This window comes from Pongo abelii, chromosome 3 (assembly GCF_028885655.2).
Source record: "Pongo abelii isolate AG06213 chromosome 3, NHGRI_mPonAbe1-v2.0_pri, whole genome shotgun sequence".
Lineage (NCBI taxonomy): Eukaryota > Metazoa > Chordata > Mammalia > Primates > Hominidae > Pongo > Pongo abelii.
Window position 1 is genome coordinate 61,259,266 of NC_071988.2, and position 20,570 is coordinate 61,279,835.

At 38.5% G+C, this 20,570-nt stretch overlaps 1 protein-coding gene across 6 annotated transcripts in view; it reads right to left on the bottom strand.

Annotated features, from left to right (window-relative positions):
• Positions 1–14,750, bottom strand: part of CEP135 (centrosomal protein 135) — an 85,786-nt gene extending 71,036 nt beyond the window's left edge. For 2 of the 6 annotated variants that reach the window (XM_054553999.2, XM_054554001.2), the window contains exons 1-6: positions 14,479–14,720; positions 11,233–11,390; positions 10,204–10,394; positions 9,098–9,265; positions 6,108–6,249; positions 3,703–3,787 (exon numbers count right to left, since the gene is read on the bottom strand). In XM_054553999.2, the coding sequence (XP_054409974.1) occupies positions 3,703–3,787; positions 6,108–6,249; positions 9,098–9,265; positions 10,204–10,394; positions 11,233–11,345 (699 nt within the window). In that variant the 5' untranslated portion in view covers positions 11,346–11,390; positions 14,479–14,720. The other 4 variants (XM_054553997.2, XM_054553998.2, XM_054554000.1 and 1 more) reach the window with 4 other exon arrangements.
• Positions 14,751–20,570: the final 5,820 nt, after the last annotated feature.

A 20,570-nucleotide genomic window follows, 5' to 3' on the forward strand; every position in this document is an offset into this window, starting at 1 on the left:
ACCTCTGCCTCCCGGGTTTGAGCGATTCTCCTGCCTCAGCCTCCTGAGTAGCTGGGACTACAGGCATGTGCCACCACGCCTGGCTAATTTTTGTATTTTTAGTAGAGATGGGGTTTTACCATCTTGGCCAGGCTGGTCTTGAACTCCTGACGTCAGGTGATCTGCCCGCCTCGGCCTCCCAAAGTGCTGGGATTATAGGCGTGAACCACCACTCCTGGCCCAAGCTTTGGTTTTCTTAAATAATAACCAAACATTCCAAACATACCAAAAAGCAAAAAACATGGAATATTTGAGACAGCAGAAATAGCTTGGTATGACTGGATGTAATGTGCATAGGATCTAGTAGTTGGAGATGTCTGAAGAATTAGGACAAAACTAATTACGATTATGCTGGACTAAAGGATGAAATTGACAGGAATAAAAACAGAGGCAGGGGCAGGGAGACCTAATGCAGAAATGCATTAGAAACAATTAATAACTAAAATAAAACAGTGGTAGAGGATAGAACTGAAGAAATAAGTTTAAGAAGCACTTAGCCAGGAGAAATGACAGAACTTGGTGAGTGGTATGTGAAGGCAAGAGAAAGAGACCTAGGAAGAATACAGAATGTGCACTTGGGCAAACATTGATGCTACCAACCAAAGTAGAGAATATAGGAGTTGAAACCAGAAGAGAAAAAGTTCAGTACAAGGCATATGAGTACAAAAAGACTACACCCAAGTGGAAATGCCCAGTGTAAAGGTGGGTATATGGGTCTGGAGTTCAGCAGAGAAGTTTGAGCCAGAGACAGATGGAGTCACCAATATACAGGCAGTATTTTAAACCAAGAGAGCAGGTGAGGACACTTGAGAAAAGATACAGAAGAGGAGAAGGGGTCAAAGACAGAATCCAAGAAAACAGTAATATTTCAAGGAGTGGACAGGTGAAAAAAAGCAAAAAAAAAAAAAAATTATAAGAGGCTTAAAAAAAAGAAAACTGGAAAACAATGAAGTCATGGAAGAGTATCAAAGAGCAATTATCAATAATATCAAATACCACAGAGTAGGTCAAGAAAATAAAGACTTAAGTATCCTTTTGGATCTAGCAATTAATGTTACTAATGTAATTAACTAGACCAGTTCACCTAGTGAGTGCGGAAGACAGACTACAATAGGTTAAGGAGTGAGCAGGAAGTGGAGAAGCAGAGACAGAAATGGAGATATCAAGTAAGACAGTCTTTGGAGAAGTCTGCATAGAGAGAGAGAAGGAATCCTCAAGAGGGGGAGGTAGTTAAAGAAGTTTTTTGGCCGGGCGTAGTGGCTCATGCCTGTAATCTCAGCACTTTGGGAGGCCGAGGTGAGAGGACCACAAGGTCAGGAGATCGATACTATCCTGGCTAACACAGTGAAACCCTGTCTCTACTAAAAAATACAAACAATTAGCCAGGCGTGGTGGTGGGTGCCTGCAGTCCCAGCTACTCAGGAGGCCGAGGCAGGAGAATGGCATGAACCCAGGAGGTGGAGCTCGCAGTGAGCCAAGATCGCGCCACTGCACTCCAGCCTGGGTGACAGAGCGAGACTCCATCTCAGAACAAAAAAGTAAGAGTTTTTTAAAAGGGATGTTAGCTATGACAATAGAAGTACATCTTCACAGGATTGTTATGAAGATTAAATTAATTAATCATTGTAAAGTGGTTATATAAGTACTTGTTAAAGAAAAAAAGAATAATTGATTAAAGTAAGGTCCTAAGGAAAAAAGAGGAAATGGGGTCAAAAGCACAGGCAACTCAGCCTTAAACAGGAAGAACAATACCCTGCCCACTAAGTCTTAAGACAGCCTGAGTGCAAATATGGCTAATTTTAAAGGTAGAGATAGAAAGTTGAGACAAGGTGACATTCTCAGAAGATGGATTTTTTTTTTTTTTTTAGACAGAGTTTTCGCTCTTGTTACCCAGGCTGGAGTGCAATGGTGTGATCTCGGCTCACTGCAACCTCCAACTCCCGGGTTCAAGCAATTCTCCTGCCTCAGCCTCCCAAGTAGCTGGGATTACAGAAATGTGCCACCACGCCCGGCTAATTTTGTATTTTTAGTAGAGATAGGGTTTCTCCATGTTGGTCAGGCTGGTCGCCAACTCCAGACCTCAGGTGATCCACCCGCCTCAGCCTTCCCAAGTGTTGGGATTACAGGCGTGAGCCACCGCGCCCGGCTGGAGATGGGTATTCTAAGTTGGGAAAACAGCTTAAAAATAGCAAAATCTGGAATATGTGCTGAGAAAGAATAAACTCAAGCAAAAAAAGACAAATAACTGATAGGCAGCAGAGTAAGCTCAACTAAGATTGCAAACCACAATAAATTGGTGGCTTTAATCAGAATAGTCAAGCTGTTTTCTCCAAACACCTCAGCCACCTCACAGAGATGGTAAGAAGTTAATGTTCACAAAGTACCTGAAATAAATGAAAGTGTAATTATAAAATGAAAAAATGCCAGTAATATTAAACTCTTGTGCATATTGGATACTTTCAACATCTCTTCATGAAGTAAGTTTTTTGGTTGACATTATGATTTCCTTTTTTTTTTTTGAGACAGAGTCTCTGTCACCCAGGCTGGAGTGCAGTGGTGCAATCTCGGGTCACTGCAACCTCTGCCTCCCAGGTTCAAGAGATTCTCCTGCCTTAGCCTGCTGAGTAGCTGGGATTACAGGCATACACCAAACCCCAGCTAATTTTTGTATTTTTAGTAGAGATGGGGTTTCACCATGTTGGCCAGGATGGTCTCAAACTTCTGACCTCAAGTGATCCACCCGCCTCGGCCTCCCAAAGTGCTGGGACTACACGCATGAGTCACCACGCCTGGTCAATTTTCTTTAACTCTATTTTTATCCAATTAATCTTCAAAACACTTTAAAGACTTAGTTATACCAACACCTAAGTCACATCTATATTTGTGTGTGCAGATCACTCAAAAAAAATGCATCAATGCAGAAAATGAAAAACATGTTACCCAATTTAACCTTCAGGAAGCACATTAAGAAAACAAGCCTATAATTACCCAAATCAGAATTTAGCCAAGACATCAATAGAAATTATGAAAAGACAAAGCTTGCTATGGTTATAATATAACTCTGCATCTACTAATTCTCCCGATTCTTCAGAAAACTGTTGTATGAGGACTTGTGCTTATAGAGAAAACAAACAAAAAAACATGGCAACACAAAAGAGTAACTTTCTAAGAGACTAGTGTTCAATATGACAAAATGTATAATAAGAGTAGAGAAATCGCAAAAATACAATTATAAAACATAGCACACTTAATAAAATGTCTCCTGAGATGAAAGCAGTATATGGTTATAAAATTATATTTGGGGAGATAGATGATTAAGCTAAAAGAAAAACCAAACAAAAAACTACTATTCACCTCAATGAATAGTGAAAAGAATGGAGTAAATAAGTGCTCTTCAATCCATTAATCCTCCCACCTCAGCCTCCCAAGTACCTGGGACCATAGGCACATGCCACCACACTTGGCTAATTTTTAAATTTTTTGAAGAGACAGGCTAAGTAAGTAAAGCCACTAAGCCATTCCAGCTATTAACTCTATTAACAAACCTGATGAAAAAGATGAAAGCTGTATAAAAACTCAGTAATTTCAAATATAACCCAATTCTATTTACAATCACAGCATACCTATCTCAATCCCTACTATGCAAGTAAATAAACATCCTACCTGCTTGCTATAGTCTCTCACCCCACTTTCCATCATTGCTAACTTTTCTTGTAGCTGGTGGACTTCCTGTTGAAGTTCTTGAATCCTGAAAAGCACTTTAAATTAATGCCAATATACTTTTGTTAAGAAATACAAAATAAGAAACGAAGCTACATGTGTTATTTCATAAATTCTATATTTTCAGCTTCTCAAAGAGGTAGGACGTACTGTGCCAAAGGGTTCCCAAATCAACATAAAATATAGTACATCATCACGGAGAGTTGGTTTGTAAGAACAGATTTAAAACTGAGTAGTAAACAATTTGAAACTCAGATACACTGTGCAAGAAACACCTCACTATTGCATTTTGATCCCCAGGAAAATTCTTTGAGGTACTGCTGCCAATTCTTAGGTTTAGAAAACTGAGATTTACTCCAAAATTCACAGACTTAGTAAGTGAAATAAGAAACTAAAATGTGTTTTCTGACCCTAACCCTGTATTGTCTACTACTACTTTGAAACCCTGGGAAGAAGGATCATATGTAACTACAGCAATAACCCTATTCCTTCTGAAACTTGTTAATTCTAAAAGAATCAAGATTTTGTCCAAATTACCTGAATTGTTCAGATACATTATGACATAATTAATCCATTTTCATATTGGAAAGACAAAGCCTGAAGCCAGGTCTGCTTTTTTTTCTTTTTTGAGACAGAGCCTTCCTATGTTACCCGGGTTAGAATCCAGTGGCCCGATCACAGCTCACTGCTGCCTCAACCTCCACAGCTCCATCAATCCTCTCACCTCAGCCTCCCAAGTACCTGGGACCATAGGCACATGCCACCACACTTGGGTAATTTTTAAATTTTTTGTAGAGAGAGAGTTTTTCCACATTGCCGAAGCTGGTCTTGAACTCCTGGCTTTAAGCAATCCTACTGCCTCGGCCTACCAAAGTGCTGGGATTACAGGCGTGAACCACAGTGCTTCCAGCCCCAGGTCTGTTTTTAAAAGAGATTTTCCATGGGGTGGAGTAAATGAGGCTGGATACGGCTTGTACCTCATGTTAACTGGAACCAACATTTTCTACTAATCTAGGTTTAGGAGAAGAGTATGTATGCAACTGCACTCACATAAATGCATGAATGACTCTGAATACAAACAAAATGTGCGTATATAAATTAAACAGGACAATTAAAAAAGACTAATGTCACTTACGCAGCCCAAATAATTCCCTAAATAATACAAACACATTGTCTGAAAAGTCCTAGATTATCAGAATAAAACACTTCCCAGTTAAGGTCAAGTAACTATACAAAAATATCATGTGACAACTGAGTGAAGAGATCCTAATCAGTAGCTCAAAGGGTCTTGCTCTGTGTCCCAGGCTGAAGTGCAGTGGTTCAATATCAGCTTATTGCAACCTCTGCCTCCCAGGTTCAAGCAATCTGTCTACCTCAGCCTCCTAAGTAGCTGGGACTACAGGTGCATGCCACCATGCTCGGCTAATTTTTAAATTTTTTGTAGAGAAAAGGTCTCACTATATTGCCCAGGCTGGTCTCGAATTCGTGGGTTCAAGTGATCCTCCTGCCTTGGCCTCCCAAAGTGCTGGGATTAACAGGCGTGATCCACTGCACCTGGTCCCAGTGCTCTTTTTTAGATTTATCTATTGAGATTAATAAAACCCCCCACATTCTCTGTATAATCTACAAAATAAAAAGCTACTTGCATGAACTATTTCCATTAGTGTATTCTACAGTTTGAAATGCTTCTCCAGCTATTACCATGGAGACCAGTGCTCATCCATTCCTTTGAGCCTCTTATAATTTTCTTAATGATGTTTTGTGAATTTCTCATCTCATCTCTAGTACTGGACTACAAGCTTCTCAAAAGCAGAAACTCCATCGTCTTCATCTTTATATCCTCAGAACACTTACACAGTGCCTTGTCCAGGAGGTTTAATAACGTTTCAATCAAATGGAATTTATATATGATTCAAATGTAAGGAAATATAAACACAGAGCTACAGAAATCATTAAAAAAGGAATTTCAAATCCAGTTACAAATCTCTTCATATTTAACTGACATTTGACACAAATCTGAAGCAATAAAGATTCCTGCAAAAGATACCTCTTACTTGGAGATGACACAAAATGTCAAAGCAGCTCTACTTAAACAGGTTCTTGATGGCACTAATTTTTAAGCCAGTATGAACAGAAACCTTAGATATATGATCTATTTGATCAAAGTTTCAAAAACAAGTAAAAACATTTTATATCAATCTGAAAGTATTTACTGAGTGCCTGTGCAAAGTTCTGTGCTGGACACTGGAGAGACAACAGTTAAGAAGAAAAAAAGCCCTCCTATGAAGAAACTTATAGCTAATTGAGTGCTCAATTAACTCAAGCAAAGAAAGAATTATTTAATGCACCTGTTATCAGCCACTTGTAGGAGGTCTGCAATGTAAGGGTCATCTGGTTGAGGAACTGGATATGAACTGACTTCAGAGGGAGGAACCGGTTCATCAATTTGCATACGCTGGCGCCTGAAAGCAATACTTCTTTTCTTGCCACCTAAAAAGAATGAGTGTCTTAAAAAACTAAGAAGAAACAAAACCATGTCTTAGAATTAAATATTCCAGGTTAGCCTTTCGGTTATAAAGTGTGTCTGCAGTTCATAATACATATTGAGAAAATATTTTCTCCATCAATATATAAATATCCACCCTGATCTTTAACTAAACAACGCATTCCTAAAAACCTCAACAAGACATGGTTATCAAACAAGTTTTATATGCCTGAAAGCTTGGCATATATGCCCAGGCTTAATATGTTTGCCCACTAGATGGGGATAAGACTTTGGCAAGTTTAAAAGCTGAATGTGGCCAGGTATGGTGGCTCACACCTGTAATCCCAGCACTTTGGAAGGCCGAGGTGGGTGGATCACCTGAGGTTGGGAGTTCGAGACCAAGCCTCGCCAACAGGTGAAACCCCGTCTCTACTAAAAATACAAAAAAATTAACTGGGCGTGGTGGCGGGCACCCGTAATTTCAGCTACTTGGGAGGCTGAGGCAGGAGAATCTCTTGAACCTAGGAGGCGGAGGTTGTGGTGAGCCAAGATTGCGCCACTGCACTCTAGCCTGGGCAACAAGAGTGAAACTCCATCTCAAAAAAAAAAAAAAAAAGCTGAATGTGCCTGTGCTGTTCACTATTATGAGCTCAAGAAATTATCACTAGCAGAAAACTGGCAGTGAGAACTAAAATACGCGTGGTTATTAGGTAATATCAACATAGCAGATAACTGAAATTATAAGTAGCAAAGTTAGAATGAATGGAATGTCATCTGTAATATAAAGTCATACTATAACCTGAATTAGGAGGGAATGTTTTCTTAATCTTTACAAGTAGTAGGACTAAATTTTCTTATGGCTAGATATATCTTGTCTTGGTCAAAAATACATGGACAATTTATCTCTTTAAGGATTTTGCCAAGATTAGAAGTGTATTTGAAAAACTAGCAGATCCTTGTGAAGAACAAACATAATCCACAATTTTGTCTCATTAGAATTCTAACAAATTTTGTATACTCCTACAGAGGTAGGAGTATACAAAAGGAATTTTAAGGATAAGAAAACTGGGCCAAAAGTATTTAAATGACCTGTTTGTTCACACACCGGAACAAAGCTAACCATTCCTTCTTTCTTTACCTCCTGGTTTTCCTCCTTGGTGGCTCCTCAGTTTCTTTCAGAAACTGTCTTCTTCCACCTGTCCCTTAAATACCAATTTCCCTCGCATCTGACTCTGGGTCTCCTCTCTTCCCAGTCTACATAATCTCACTAGATAATTCTTACTACACCCATAGCTTCAATTACCATGAGACTCCAATGACTCTTAAATTTGCATCTCCACCAGGGCCCACACTTTTGAGAACAGATCTACATATCCCACTGTTTGCCAAAAATTTAGATATGAATGTCTTGTGGGTATAGCATACTCCACACATCCAAAAATGGACTCCTGCTCTGCTTCCCACATTCTCTAACTTAACAAATAGTATCATCCTCCACCTAACTCATTCACTCGAAAGAGAAGTCTAAGAATTCCTCTACTTCCCAAATCTACATTTACTCACTATATTGATTACACATATTGAATCTCTCCGGAGTCTATCCCATTCTGTCCTCAGGAAACCTGATTATCCTCTTTTTTGCCTTAATCTTCTAGTTACTTTCAAGGTTGACTCCCACTTTTCTCTGTCTCTTCTGCCTTTGGCTCACAGTCCCCGTGTCCATCTATCTCATTTACTAAACTATCTCACGCTCCACTGAGTCTTCCCCCACCTGGCTTCACAGTTCTAATCTGTCCACTCTCAGGAGTCTCCTCTCCCCTCAACTTCAGGTACACAATAAGATGACTACACTTGGGCCTTTGTCATCACTCAGAACTCTGCTGGCTTCTAGTTCTTCAACTCCAAAATTCCATTCTAACTGCAATCTTCATAGCAAACAAATTACTTTTGGTCCTCACCATGCTCTGTAATCTGTCTTGACCTAGCCTCATAATCCAGCAGCCCCCTGTTACTCACTTAATTTCATAATCTTGATCCCATGGTTCAGCTATCTTAATGATTTTGTCACTAATATTGGAGATTCTTCCACCAACCCATACCTGCTGAACAATCACCAACTCTGGATGTGGCCCATCTTTTTTTTTTTTTTTTTTTGAGACAGGGTCTCACTCTATCACCCAAGCTGGAGTGCAGTGGTGCAATCTCAGCTCACTGCAACCTCCGCCTCCCAGGCTCAAGCAATCCTCCCACCTCAGCCTCCCAAGTAGCTGGAACTATAGGCTTGCGCCACCACGCCCAGCTAGTTTTTGTATTTTTGGTAGAGATGGGGTTTCACCACGTTCCCACACTGGTCTCGAAGCGGCCTCAAATGATCTGCTCACTTCAGCCTCCCAAAGTGCTGGGATTACAGGTGTGAGCCACTGCACCTGGACCCATCATTTCCTTTTCTTGCTCTATAACTACTGAGCATAATGCTAAAAATAGTAAAATAAACTAAGAAAGTACATAATTTCCAAATTCTTTAATAAGTATGGATTACTCTTACAACTAAAATAATAATGATAATAATAATAGAAAAAAGAATTTAAAATATTGATTAGAGAAAGTTCTGGGCATTAAAGTTAGACTACTTGTATCTAAGTAACTAATACTACATACATTTCTAAGCACATGTATAAATTACTACCCGGATCATTAGAAATAAATCAAGAAGTTTATAGTCTATTCAATATATATTTTCAACACTAAAGTCTAAGCATGAAAATCCAATCCAAAGTCCTATTTTAGTCAATGGTGTTAATATCGTTAAAAGATTAAATGTGTATAATTTGTCTCGAGAAGGAATCCATTTACCTGGAGTCTGTACTACAGCATGCAAATTCTTTTCCTGAAGTTGTTGAATTCTTTCATTCTTAGCTTTGCTCTCTTTCTCCAACAGTTTGAGTTTATGAACATATTGGTTATTTAGAAATTTCAGATCAGCTGTTTCACGTGCACACTTCTTCAATGAAGTTTTCAACTCTTAAAATGAAAAAGATTCAAAGACCATTTTAAAGATCAAGAAATCCAATGAAGTTTTTCCATTTCACAAAATACAAAAAGTCGTATCAATTTAAAAGTCTCCACCTGCTTCTTATGCATGCTTTAGCTGACACTTATTCCTTCTTCTACTATTATTAACAAAACTGCAAATAACTCACTAAGCACAAAAGGGAACCTTTATTTTTCAGCTACTGTATTAGCCTAACGTACATCATAGCTTTTGATCCAGTAAATTGGGTCTGAAGCTAAAGGATTATGAATTCATACCATGGATTAGATAAAGTTTTCTACTGAATATAAGAATAATTCATACAAAGATAACCATATAATTATCTTTTCCGTAGTACCTTTGATATCATCCTATTCTACTTGACAGCTCAAAGACTGACTATAAAACAGTCAGCATGATATATGGTTTTCACCTTATTTACTACTTCTATTTTCAGTAAGGGAAAAACAAAAGTTGTTTCAAGAACATTTCTTCAAATCCAGCATTTAATATTCCCTATGGCAATTTTAATTCTAAAATTTTAATTAAATTTTTAATTCTAAAAATTTAATCCACATATAGTGATTATCATAGCTATATAATGCACATTTATTTTCCTTCTCAGGAATTCTTCAACATACCCTATAGTATTTCAGGGGCTATTAGCAGAAGGACTACCATATTTTCTTTTCTTTTCTTTTTTTGAAACAAGTTCTCACTCTGTTGCCTAGGCTGGTCTCAAACTCCTGGGCTCAAGCAATCCTCCCACCTTAAACTCCCGAGTAGCTGGGACTATAGGCACACACCATCCAGCTGTAGGACTACTATATTTTCTAATCGACAGTTTTAAAATTAGACATTAGCTTTTCCTTCTAAAACAAAAAGGACAAAGACATTGCGTTTTAAAAATTACCAAATTTTCACTTACCTTTAACGTGTTGGTCTGAATGTTCTCTCAGTTTCATTAACTCTAGGTATAATTCATTATTTTCTCTACTCAATCTTGCATTTTCAAGTTTATAGGGTTCCAAAACAAAATCAAAATTGGCACTTTCTTTTTCAGCTTTCACAGCAGATAATTTTGATTGCCGAAGGCTCTCAGTTGTATGAACTAAATCGCTAACAGAACAGAAAATTTAAATACCAGGAAATATTTCATTAACTTTCTAATAACTAAAAACATATTTCTAAAGAGGCTTAAAATACAGTCATGCACCACATAATGACATTTTGGTCAACGACAGACCACACATAGGAAGGAGAGTAGTCCTGTAAGATTTATAATCGGGGGAGCTGAAAAATTCCTATTGCCTCATGAGATCCTGGCCATTGTAACACTGTAGCACAACACAATACCTTTTCTATGTTTAGATATGTTCAGATATACAAATAGGCACCACTATGTTAACAATTACCTATAGTATTCATTATAGTAACATGCTATACAGGTTTGTAGCCTAGAAGCCATAGGATATAGACCATATAGCCTAGGTTTGTGGTAGGCTACACCATCCAGGTTTGTGTAAGCACATCCTATGATGTTGGTACAATGACAAAGTCACCTAATGAATGACATGTTTCTCAGAACGTATCCCTGTCATGAAACTATCCATGACTGTATTTGAAGACCAGTGAAGCAGACATAGAACTTAAGGGGGGAAAAAGAACTTAAGGGAAAAGTGTCTCTCAATTATAAAAGATACCCAAAAAACTGTAATTCCATTCACAGAGAAAACCCTCAGAAATGTTGACTTTAAACAGTACAGCATGAGCGGTGGCCTTTAGAGTTCTGCAGTGTGGAAGGCCTGGATTGAGGACAGGGAAAAAACAGATAAGCTTCATGATTGAAAGACTTTCCGAAAAGCTACCCTTTTCTTTACCAAAGCATGAAGTTCAACCAGAAATGAGGTAAGTGGATTAGGATCATACAGGTTGAAAACTGTATTTTTGTCTTTACCTGAAAAGTTTTTCTACCAAAGGTAAACACTCCACTGTCAGAGTCTGGCGGTATCCCAGCTGATCCAGTCTTTTCCTAATATTAACATACTTTCTTTCTACAGCTGTAGTCATCTTGTCTTCCAAAAGAAGTTTTATTCACTTCCAAAAATTAAAGTCCTGAGAGAAAAGAATGAAACATCATTATCTTATTATAGCTACGATTGTTGTTTCACAATAAGAAGAAAAAATTATTTTAATATGAAGCAATTATTTTTTGTTTTTCTTCAGGTAGGTAGCCTTCTGGAAAATTCAGATTTAAAGCCAATGCTTATGATATTCCTGTTACTGCATTAAAATAAATACTTCCTCATACAACTAAATGTAAAAGTTAAAATACTAAAGCTTCTAGGAGAAAACAAAGATTTTTCCTAAGCCTGAAGTAGGCAGAGACTTCTCAGAGAGGCCTCTTTTAAAAGCACTAAACATAAAAGATAAATTTGATAAATTGGACTTCATCAAAATTTAAAATGTCTGCTCATCAAAATACTCAATTAAAATAGAGAAGGCAAACCAAAGAGTGGGAGAAAATATTCACAATATCTGACAAAGGATTTGTATAGGGAATATAAAAGGAACTCTTACAACTCAATAATAAGACAAACATCCCAATAAGAACATTAATTTAGGCTAAAACTATAGTTGTGCTACAGACTCGAACAGACACCTCACATAGATGTCTGAATGGGAATGATGATATGAAATGGTGCTCAACAGTAGTGAACATGGAAATACAAATGAAAACAACAAGGCACATTTTCTCCCAAACTAGAATGACTAAAATTACAAGGAGTGACAATAGCAAATGTTGACAAAGATCTGGAGCAACTGGAACCTTCACATATTGCTGACAGGAGTGTAAAATCACTTTGGAAAAAGTCTGGCAGTTTTTTTATAAAGTTAAACATACTTCTAGACTATAACCCTGTGATTTTATTCCCAGGTATTTATAGAAATAAAAAATATTCACAAAAAGACTCTACAAGAATGTTCACAGGAGCTTTACTCATAGTAGCCCCAAACTGGAAACAACCTAAACTCCCATCAACAGCAGAAGGGATAAAGTATGATATATTTATACAGTGCAATACTAAGGGATAAAAGGAACTACTGATACACATCAACAGCATGGATGAATCTCAAAAACATTATTTGAGCAAAAGAAACCAGACATATACTGCATGACTCCATTTACATGAAGTTGATGAACAAGTAAAATTAAACTATAGGGCCAGAAATTAAAACAACAGTTGTCTGGGGAGGTGAGGCGGGCTGCAGATTGCCCGTTAGAGTTAAGAGACAACTTTTTAGGGTAATGAAAATATTACATTGATTGGGGTAGTGGTTACACAAGTGTATACATTTAGAGAATGTACTTTTCAAATAGTACACTTAAGCTCTATGCATTTCATCATGTAAATTTCACTTCAATTAAAAAAAAAGACACACTTAAGTACCTCTGTTCAAGTTTTTATCTTTGTCTTTCTAAATATTTATGAATATATTCCTATCAATCTGCCCTAAAATGGAGTTATCCAAAGAGCATTTCTTTTTTTTTTAAATTTTAATTGTTACCTTTTTTAGAGACAGGGTCTTGCTATGTGGCCCAGGCTGGTCTCCAACGCCTGAGCTCAAGGTATTCTCCCACCTCTACCTCCCAAAGTGCTAGGTTTACAGGTGTGAGCCAATACGCTCAGCCCAAAGATCATTTCTTTAGAAACTTTGCTCTTTTCTAACCTTTGCTAACTAACTGTAGTCATAGTACTCGTATTTCTAAGCCAAATAAAATTTTTTTTTACATCTATTGTTCTTCACAATATATAAAAAATGCATTACATGCGTGAGCATATATGTAAAAGTCGATCCTCACAGCTACCCTGTGAGGGAGAAAGACCAATGATATTATCCCTACTTAAACATGAGGAAAGGCTGCCTCAAGAAAATAACTCTTCCAAAACCACGGGGCCACAAAGTAGGTGGGCAGTCATCAGAGACCAGGTCTCCTGAGTCCTGGTCCAGCACTTTGGTTTCTGTACCATGCTTCCTCAACTTATCAAATCATTTCTAAATCAGTCACTCTCCTTGGTCACTCCTTTCTGTATATCTTTCTCTTTGTTCTTGTTAACTTTTTTTGAATGGCTTCCTCATAGATTTCCTAGGTTCTTTCCAGAAGAGACACCTAAGTGATGCAGGGTTTTTAGGGAAATTCCTGCAGACATCAGAAATACACCTGACAAATCCAAGTGTATTACTAGCACTGTGTAAACTTTCAGGGGGTGCACCACTCAAAACATTTCCCCTCTTTGCTACCAACTCCAGTTACCCAGAGATAATACCTCCTCACATCCTGCTTTGGAGGGGAGAGAATGAGAATGAATATGAATCAATAAATCATGGCCAGGGCCTCAATACACAGGACAGATTAAAATCCTTCCAGACAGAAACATGTTAGGCCGTCCCCACCCATGAACTGTTGCCTTTCCCCATACCCCTCACCCAAATATGGTGGCTATACTCTAAGTTTCCAGCAAAGCAACATAAAAGGTTAGGTTTGGGGGTCCCCCATGCATATATGTGTAGAAGTATCCATCTACTTAACTCTGGGGGTTGGCGTCTGAAAACCAGTACATTTAATGCTGTATGTATGTGTGCACAGGGGTTAAGAAAATAAACAAGAAACCCCAAACGACAACAAAGAAATCCGTTAGCTGTGGTTATCTCAGAGTCCTTTCTTATTGAACTCAAAGTAGTAAAGGCTGGAAAGCAGTGGGGAGGCTTCAAAGGAGCTGGGCAAAGGTTAATTAAAGGCTGTCGTCCTACGCTTTGGGACATTTTTGTTACAAAGAGCATGGATGACTGTTACACTGAGAAGGTATTTTAATGTTTAAATCGATCCATTGGTCAACAGCAAGCCTGTCTGCACGGCCCACACAGACGCTCCTTGACGAGCCGGCCCAAGCTCTCCTCCACCCAATCTCCGGTTTGCAACTTTACCTTCGGGTGTTGACGGGAAGCGGGTGTGGGAGCGCGGTGGGTGGGAAGAGTCCCCGCCTCCCTTCCCGCCCGGTCCGACCCGGCCTGGCCTCACTTCCTCCCACGGCCGCGCGGCCTCCCGGCAGTGCCCGAGCCCGGCCCGCGGGTACCGCCCAGAAGGCGAAGGCGCCACCACCGCCGCAGCTGGCCCCCTCGCTCCCACGTCCGGACTCACCAGCAGCTCCAGCCGCCGTTCCCTCCGCCTCCAGCCGCATAGCCCTCAGGCGTCGAGTCCCCCACTAGCTCCTTCCGCCCAGGCACGGGCTCCGGCGCTAGAGCAGTTTGAAAATGGCGCGGAGGGACGATCGGGGCCGACACTGAGGAGGCGCCGCGGTTGCCCCGGTAACGGGAGCGGCGGACGATTAGCGGCTCGCGGCGGGGACGCGCTCGGCGACGATGGCGGAGCCCCAGTGCCCGGAAATGCAACGGCCCGGACAGCGCGAGGCCACGGCGCCCCCTGGAGGTCGGCGCCCGCGGCCGGCAAATGCCAAACCTCAGCTGGTGCCTGAGCTGGCATCCTCTTCCTCCTGTCGGCGGGAGGTGTGGATCACCTACTGCGTGCGGGGAGAAAACGCCGGTCCCTGCAGCGGAGTAGCCTTCACCTGCAAGGTGAACGCCTGCTCACCACGTAATCCCCAAACGCAGATATCACGTTGTCATTTTAATTTTCCTCTCTTTTCTTCTATACAATGTTCTTAGATAATCTCATTCATCGCTGGTGATCTACTCTGACCTACTAATAATCTATAGATTAGTAGTAGGTCATAAATCTATATATCTGTTCAAATTTCTTCTATAGTGCCAACGAAAGTAACAAAAAGTAACAAAACCTATAGTCTCTGCCAAAAAAAAAAATACCTCTAGGCAATGTCTCATATGCTTTTCATAGATTACCACATCCCATTCTCACGGGGACAGTATATGCTATTGTCACTCTGTCAATGTGATAGATGAAGACACTAAGGCTTAAAGACATTATTAACTAATTACCCAAAGTTACACAAATTTGAAGTGGTCAGGTTGGGAGTTGAAGCAGGCGGTTGTCTCCAGGAGCACAACTAAACTGTATCTTAGGTTCCAAACATAGATTTCAAATGGTTTAGTGAGTATATAAATGTTCCTCAGATACTTACAATTAAAAATCACACAGGAAATGTATTTCCCTTGAAATTTGTTTTTTCTATTCAATTCCTTAATGATGCATATCCCTCTCAATCCTCATAAGCAGAACCCCAGGTTTTATTTTAAATTCCTTCCTCTGGCTCACTCCCACATCTAAACAATCAGTAATTCCAACTGAATTCCGACTGCTGAATGTGTATTCAGCCTCTCTATGGCTCTCCTTCTGTAATACATTTTCTTGTTTCAGGATCCTTATCATCCCTCTCTGGGATATTACAAGGCTTCCGAAAGAGATCTGCCTTGCTCCAATCTTTCTTATCCTGTGGTCAGTGTAGAACTTTGCTGAAATACTTATCTAATTATGTGGTTATTCGCAGCATTAAATCAAATTTCTTCGCATTACACGTATCTCTGCCTTACCCCTCCCCTTTCCTCCACTCTCTTTCAAACTCTATATTCTATATATTTTGATGTCATTTAACTTTTTAGCAAGAATCATTTTTCTCAGCCTCATTTGTATTTTTACACTCAGTAGTCCTTCTGGATTCAGTTCATCATCATCTCCTCTGGAAAGCCTTTTCTGACCACAGAAGCTGTGATTGACCTTAGCCCCCTACTGTGCTCCTTTTTCCGTTTGAGATTTCTTTTATCTTACAAGGGCAGCATGAGCTTTGAAGCCCAATACAGTTGCTTCAGATACCCATTTTCTATTTGTGAGATCTTGAAGAATTTACTTAAACTATTTGTATTACAGCTTTCATATCTATAAAATGATTGCACTTTACATCTACATCAAAGTGCTGATGTGAAAATACTGGTAATATGAATAGTACTTTTACATAGTATAAGTATGCCAAAAATGCTAGCTAGTATAAAATTCTCTCTCTAGTTTGTTAGAAACTAGACAGTTAATTTTTTATCTCCCCCACTACAATGACTGTAGCTTTTTATTACTCTGTTGAATTCTCCCCCCATCATATAGTGAGTATTTGATCATTTTTGATACACAAATGATGTTTTAATATAAATGATTTCAAGTTATGATTATTCATAAACTTGCATAAATCTTTCTATTATTATCCAAAACATTAATGTGTTCTATTATATGTCTTTATTCTTAAAATGCTAAAATCCGAAATAAAATGGTTTTTAGAAATAATTGGTACACAGAAGCCAGCCATACCAAGGTTTGCTGGCAACAGAAAGAAGAGCAAGTACCAATACCATGGGGTAGGACAACTCAGCAGGATCAAGGAACGTGAAGAAGATCAAAAATGCAGGAGAAGACAGAATCATAGGGACAGAGTGTACACAGGTCAGCAAAGGCCTAAAGGTAATAGGCTGGGAGAGGGCTCCAGGTTTAATTAAGGAGCAATGGGATGTCTTGGAGGACCAGGGGTAGACATCCACTGTGTAATTCCTCCGTGGAGAATGTGCTGTAATGGAGGGGGTCAGAAGCAGAAAGACAAGCCAAGATGCTATTGCAGTGATTGGGGGAAGATGTATTGTATGGATAAAACAGGACTGACAAGAGTGCACAGCTTCTCATCACTGTACCACTCAGCTGGGACAAATTTTTTCAGAGCATCAAAATTTCTTTTCATTACATTATTTGTTAACCAATATTTAATCAATGTCTGCACTCTGTGTGTTGGGCATTATTTGGCATGCTAGAGACACAAGCAGCAAAAATAGGCCAAAAAAAAATGGACCTTACGGAACTTTCATTCTAGTAGGGGCTAGGAAAATAGGTAAACAAAAAAAAAACTAAATAAATGAATGAAATAATGTATTTGACAGTGATACATTCTTTAAAAAAAGGCCAGAAAATGCCATGATAAGTGAAATACTGGAATTTCAATAGGCTGAACAAAGGAGACCTCAGTGTATCAGACTTGGTTAGACGTAGACACCAAGTCGGGAAGACATCTTGAGGAAGAACATGTCAGATCTGCAAATGGAAAGAAATACTACAAGATATTCTAATTTGGGTTTCTGTTGGTGGTTTTGGAGAGTAATGATTTGAGTTTCTCCGACGACTCCCAAACTTGTTGCCCAAATTTGCCATGCTCCCATGGCTGAAAACAGAGCAGTGAAACTGGAAAGCCCAGGTTCATACTTCCAGACACGCTGAATGAATGCTTCCTCTCATGCACCGACCCTCAAGTGCATTCCACTACTCCACACTGTCTATCACACTGACTTCAAGAAGAAGCTGCAAGGACTACAGTATCAGTAGTACAACATAGTTTTGACTCCCCTTGACATGCCACGATGTGAACTTCTGTACTCAGCTTACAGAGAGACAGGACCCGGTATGTGAATCCTTAGAGATGGTAGGAAAGAAAACAGTTTGAGAGGTCAACATGGTCACATATTTGAAGGCAGACAAAACCAAGAGAAAATAACCCCCTGAAATATACCCAATAAACAAGTCCATTCTCTTTGGTCATTTGTCCCCTGTCCCTGTTTCCCCTGTGAGTTGTGGCTATTGCTCTACCAGGTGCTTGTTGTGTTTGAGAGAATTATGGTTTCAGCAAACACCAGGGCTATTAAACCAGTTGCCATAACCTCCAGCCTTGTTCTTACATGGTTCCTGCACAAGTCAGATCCCTACAGACACTGCTATTTCCATGAGGTGCTTGATGCTGCCATTACCCTGCAGATATTCCACTCCACACTGCAGTCTGCATTACTAAGTTACAGAACACGGCAGCCACCTGCCAGTGGTCATCACTATGTCTCTGGCTATAGTTAGTCCCTGATCTCTTCTGCTCTTGGTGTCTTGATGCTACCATTCATTATTTGAGTCATGAATGCCTTTAGATAAGTTACTTACACAGCAGCTTTTAGATAAGTGCTTGAGGAAGACCTGCTCTGTCCTCTTTCTTTATTTAGAGGCATCCCAAACACCCTAATATTTTATCAAGTTTATAAGAGAATCATTTCAGTGGTTACTTACTGTTCTCTTATTCTCTGTGAATTTCAGGTCCAATGGTAGTTTCGCCAGGAAATAAATACAATTTTTAGTAACTATACTGCATTCAGGATTCTGCCTCCCTCTGAAAACTAAGACTTCCTCTCTGAGCCAAGATGTTTATGCCTGGGACTTTATTCCTGCAGGATGATTTATCCAGTGATAAATAAATCAGTATTCATGCAACACAGTTTTCTTCCTGGCCCATCCTACTTGTTGATTAGACATTTCCAGATGTAGCACAGTCTAATACAGACTCAAACTGAAATCTCTGTTGCAAATACGTGAAGAGAAACAAAATATAAGTAGATTTTTATATTATGGACCAAATAAAATAATATATGTGAAAGTTCTTATTGATAAATATTAGGAATAACCCAGTGAGCATCCACTGGTCTCTCCATTTTATTTTTACTTTCTTGCTCCAGGATAAAGGCTAAAAGGCTCAGGACTAGGTAAATCATGTTACTAGTCTGTTTTGACTTTGATAAAAGCACACCATTCTAAAGGTATTCCCTTTCTCCACCTCACACTGACCATCCAGCACATTCTCATTCTAATAGCTGAGCTATCACTTTCACCTTCATTCCAAGTTCCTGTTTTTGTAATCTACTTCACACGTCAGCCCCTTCCATTTTCCTAGCTTAGTATCTGGAAAATATTATGCCCTTAATAAATGGTCACTGATTGAGTAATGTATTGCATAAAATAAATAGCAGACTAGATAATTCAATTATAAAGAGAGCCCTCATTAATGAATTTGTGATCTTTACTATAACTCTCAGCCTTCCAGCTTTAGCCACAGAGTACAGATTTTATTTGAATAGCTACTCTAGTTTATCATGTCCTCCAGATATTGTAAAATGCAGTGTGATTTTTATCCTATGATGATCTGAGAAAAATGAAATAAAATGTCACCAATTTCGACTTCATTAAATTTGAGATTTGTGATCATTTACCATGCTTTGGCCTAAAGGCTGCTTTAATAATATAATAAACAAATAAGTTGCTTGCAGTATATAACAGGAGGAATGTTAAACCCTTTGGAAAAAACAAATTAATTGCTATATGCCAGCTGAAGCTACTAATTATAAATAAATTTGTGTTGAGTACGTCTACTTTGAAACACATTCTGCTTAACAATAGCCACCAGAAAAAAAAACAAAACATGCATTTCTTTTCAAATTAGAATTTTCATGTAATCATAGCAGATATTTTATTTATTTGTAATGGTTTTTATATAATCATGAAAATTATGAACTTGAAGTTATATTCCAAATAATGTAATACAAACTCTTATTGGATAGATGTGGAAACTGAGGTCAACTGAGGTAATTTTTGTGACACACTCTGTTAAGGTCTAAGCCTGGTCTTCCCCTCTCAGATTTCCTACTATTGCAGGATACTTCTCTCATTCTTTCTCCTCATTAAAACAAATTAGTAAAATTTTCATACAGTCAGCACTTGTTTGAAAAAAAATTACTTTTTGACCTACATTTTGTAAAATATAAAATAAAAGATAAGATTAGCTGATTAGCTCTAAAATTGTATCAGGCTGTAAAACTCAATAATTTACCTCCTCTGAAATCTTAGAACAATTTTTTGTAACTTTCTTAAGAGAATCTCCACTTTCTATCTGATGGAAAATACTCTCAGATATTGGTTACATTACATATCTTTTACAAGTTTATAATTACTCTGAAAGAATGTGGTTCCCTTATTTTAAGAATAATTAAATATTTGTAGAAGAAAAGATGTTGTGACCATAAATCCTACTCTATTTTGTCTTGTGTGTGTTTCTTATTAGTTTATAAACCTAGCTAAAAAATGCTAAAATTTCAAATAAAAAATATTTCATTGGGCCTAGGAAAAACAGATAATATTTTTTGTCCCTTTTATTCATTGTTCATATTATCTTTATTTGAGCATTTGGATTTTAAAAATACTGGAAAAACACTTTTTATACAAATAGGAGATAAATATTTTTCACTAGATTTTTTTTTAGTTTTAAAAATTTTTATGTACTACTATATCTTCAATGTACCCATATATCCTAGTGATACTAGTGATACCTTAGTAGAAGTATAAGTGAGTTAAACACCTTGATTGATTTGGGCTTATTAAAACAAAAACATATATATCAGTTAGTTACTTAAAATATTTTTGTC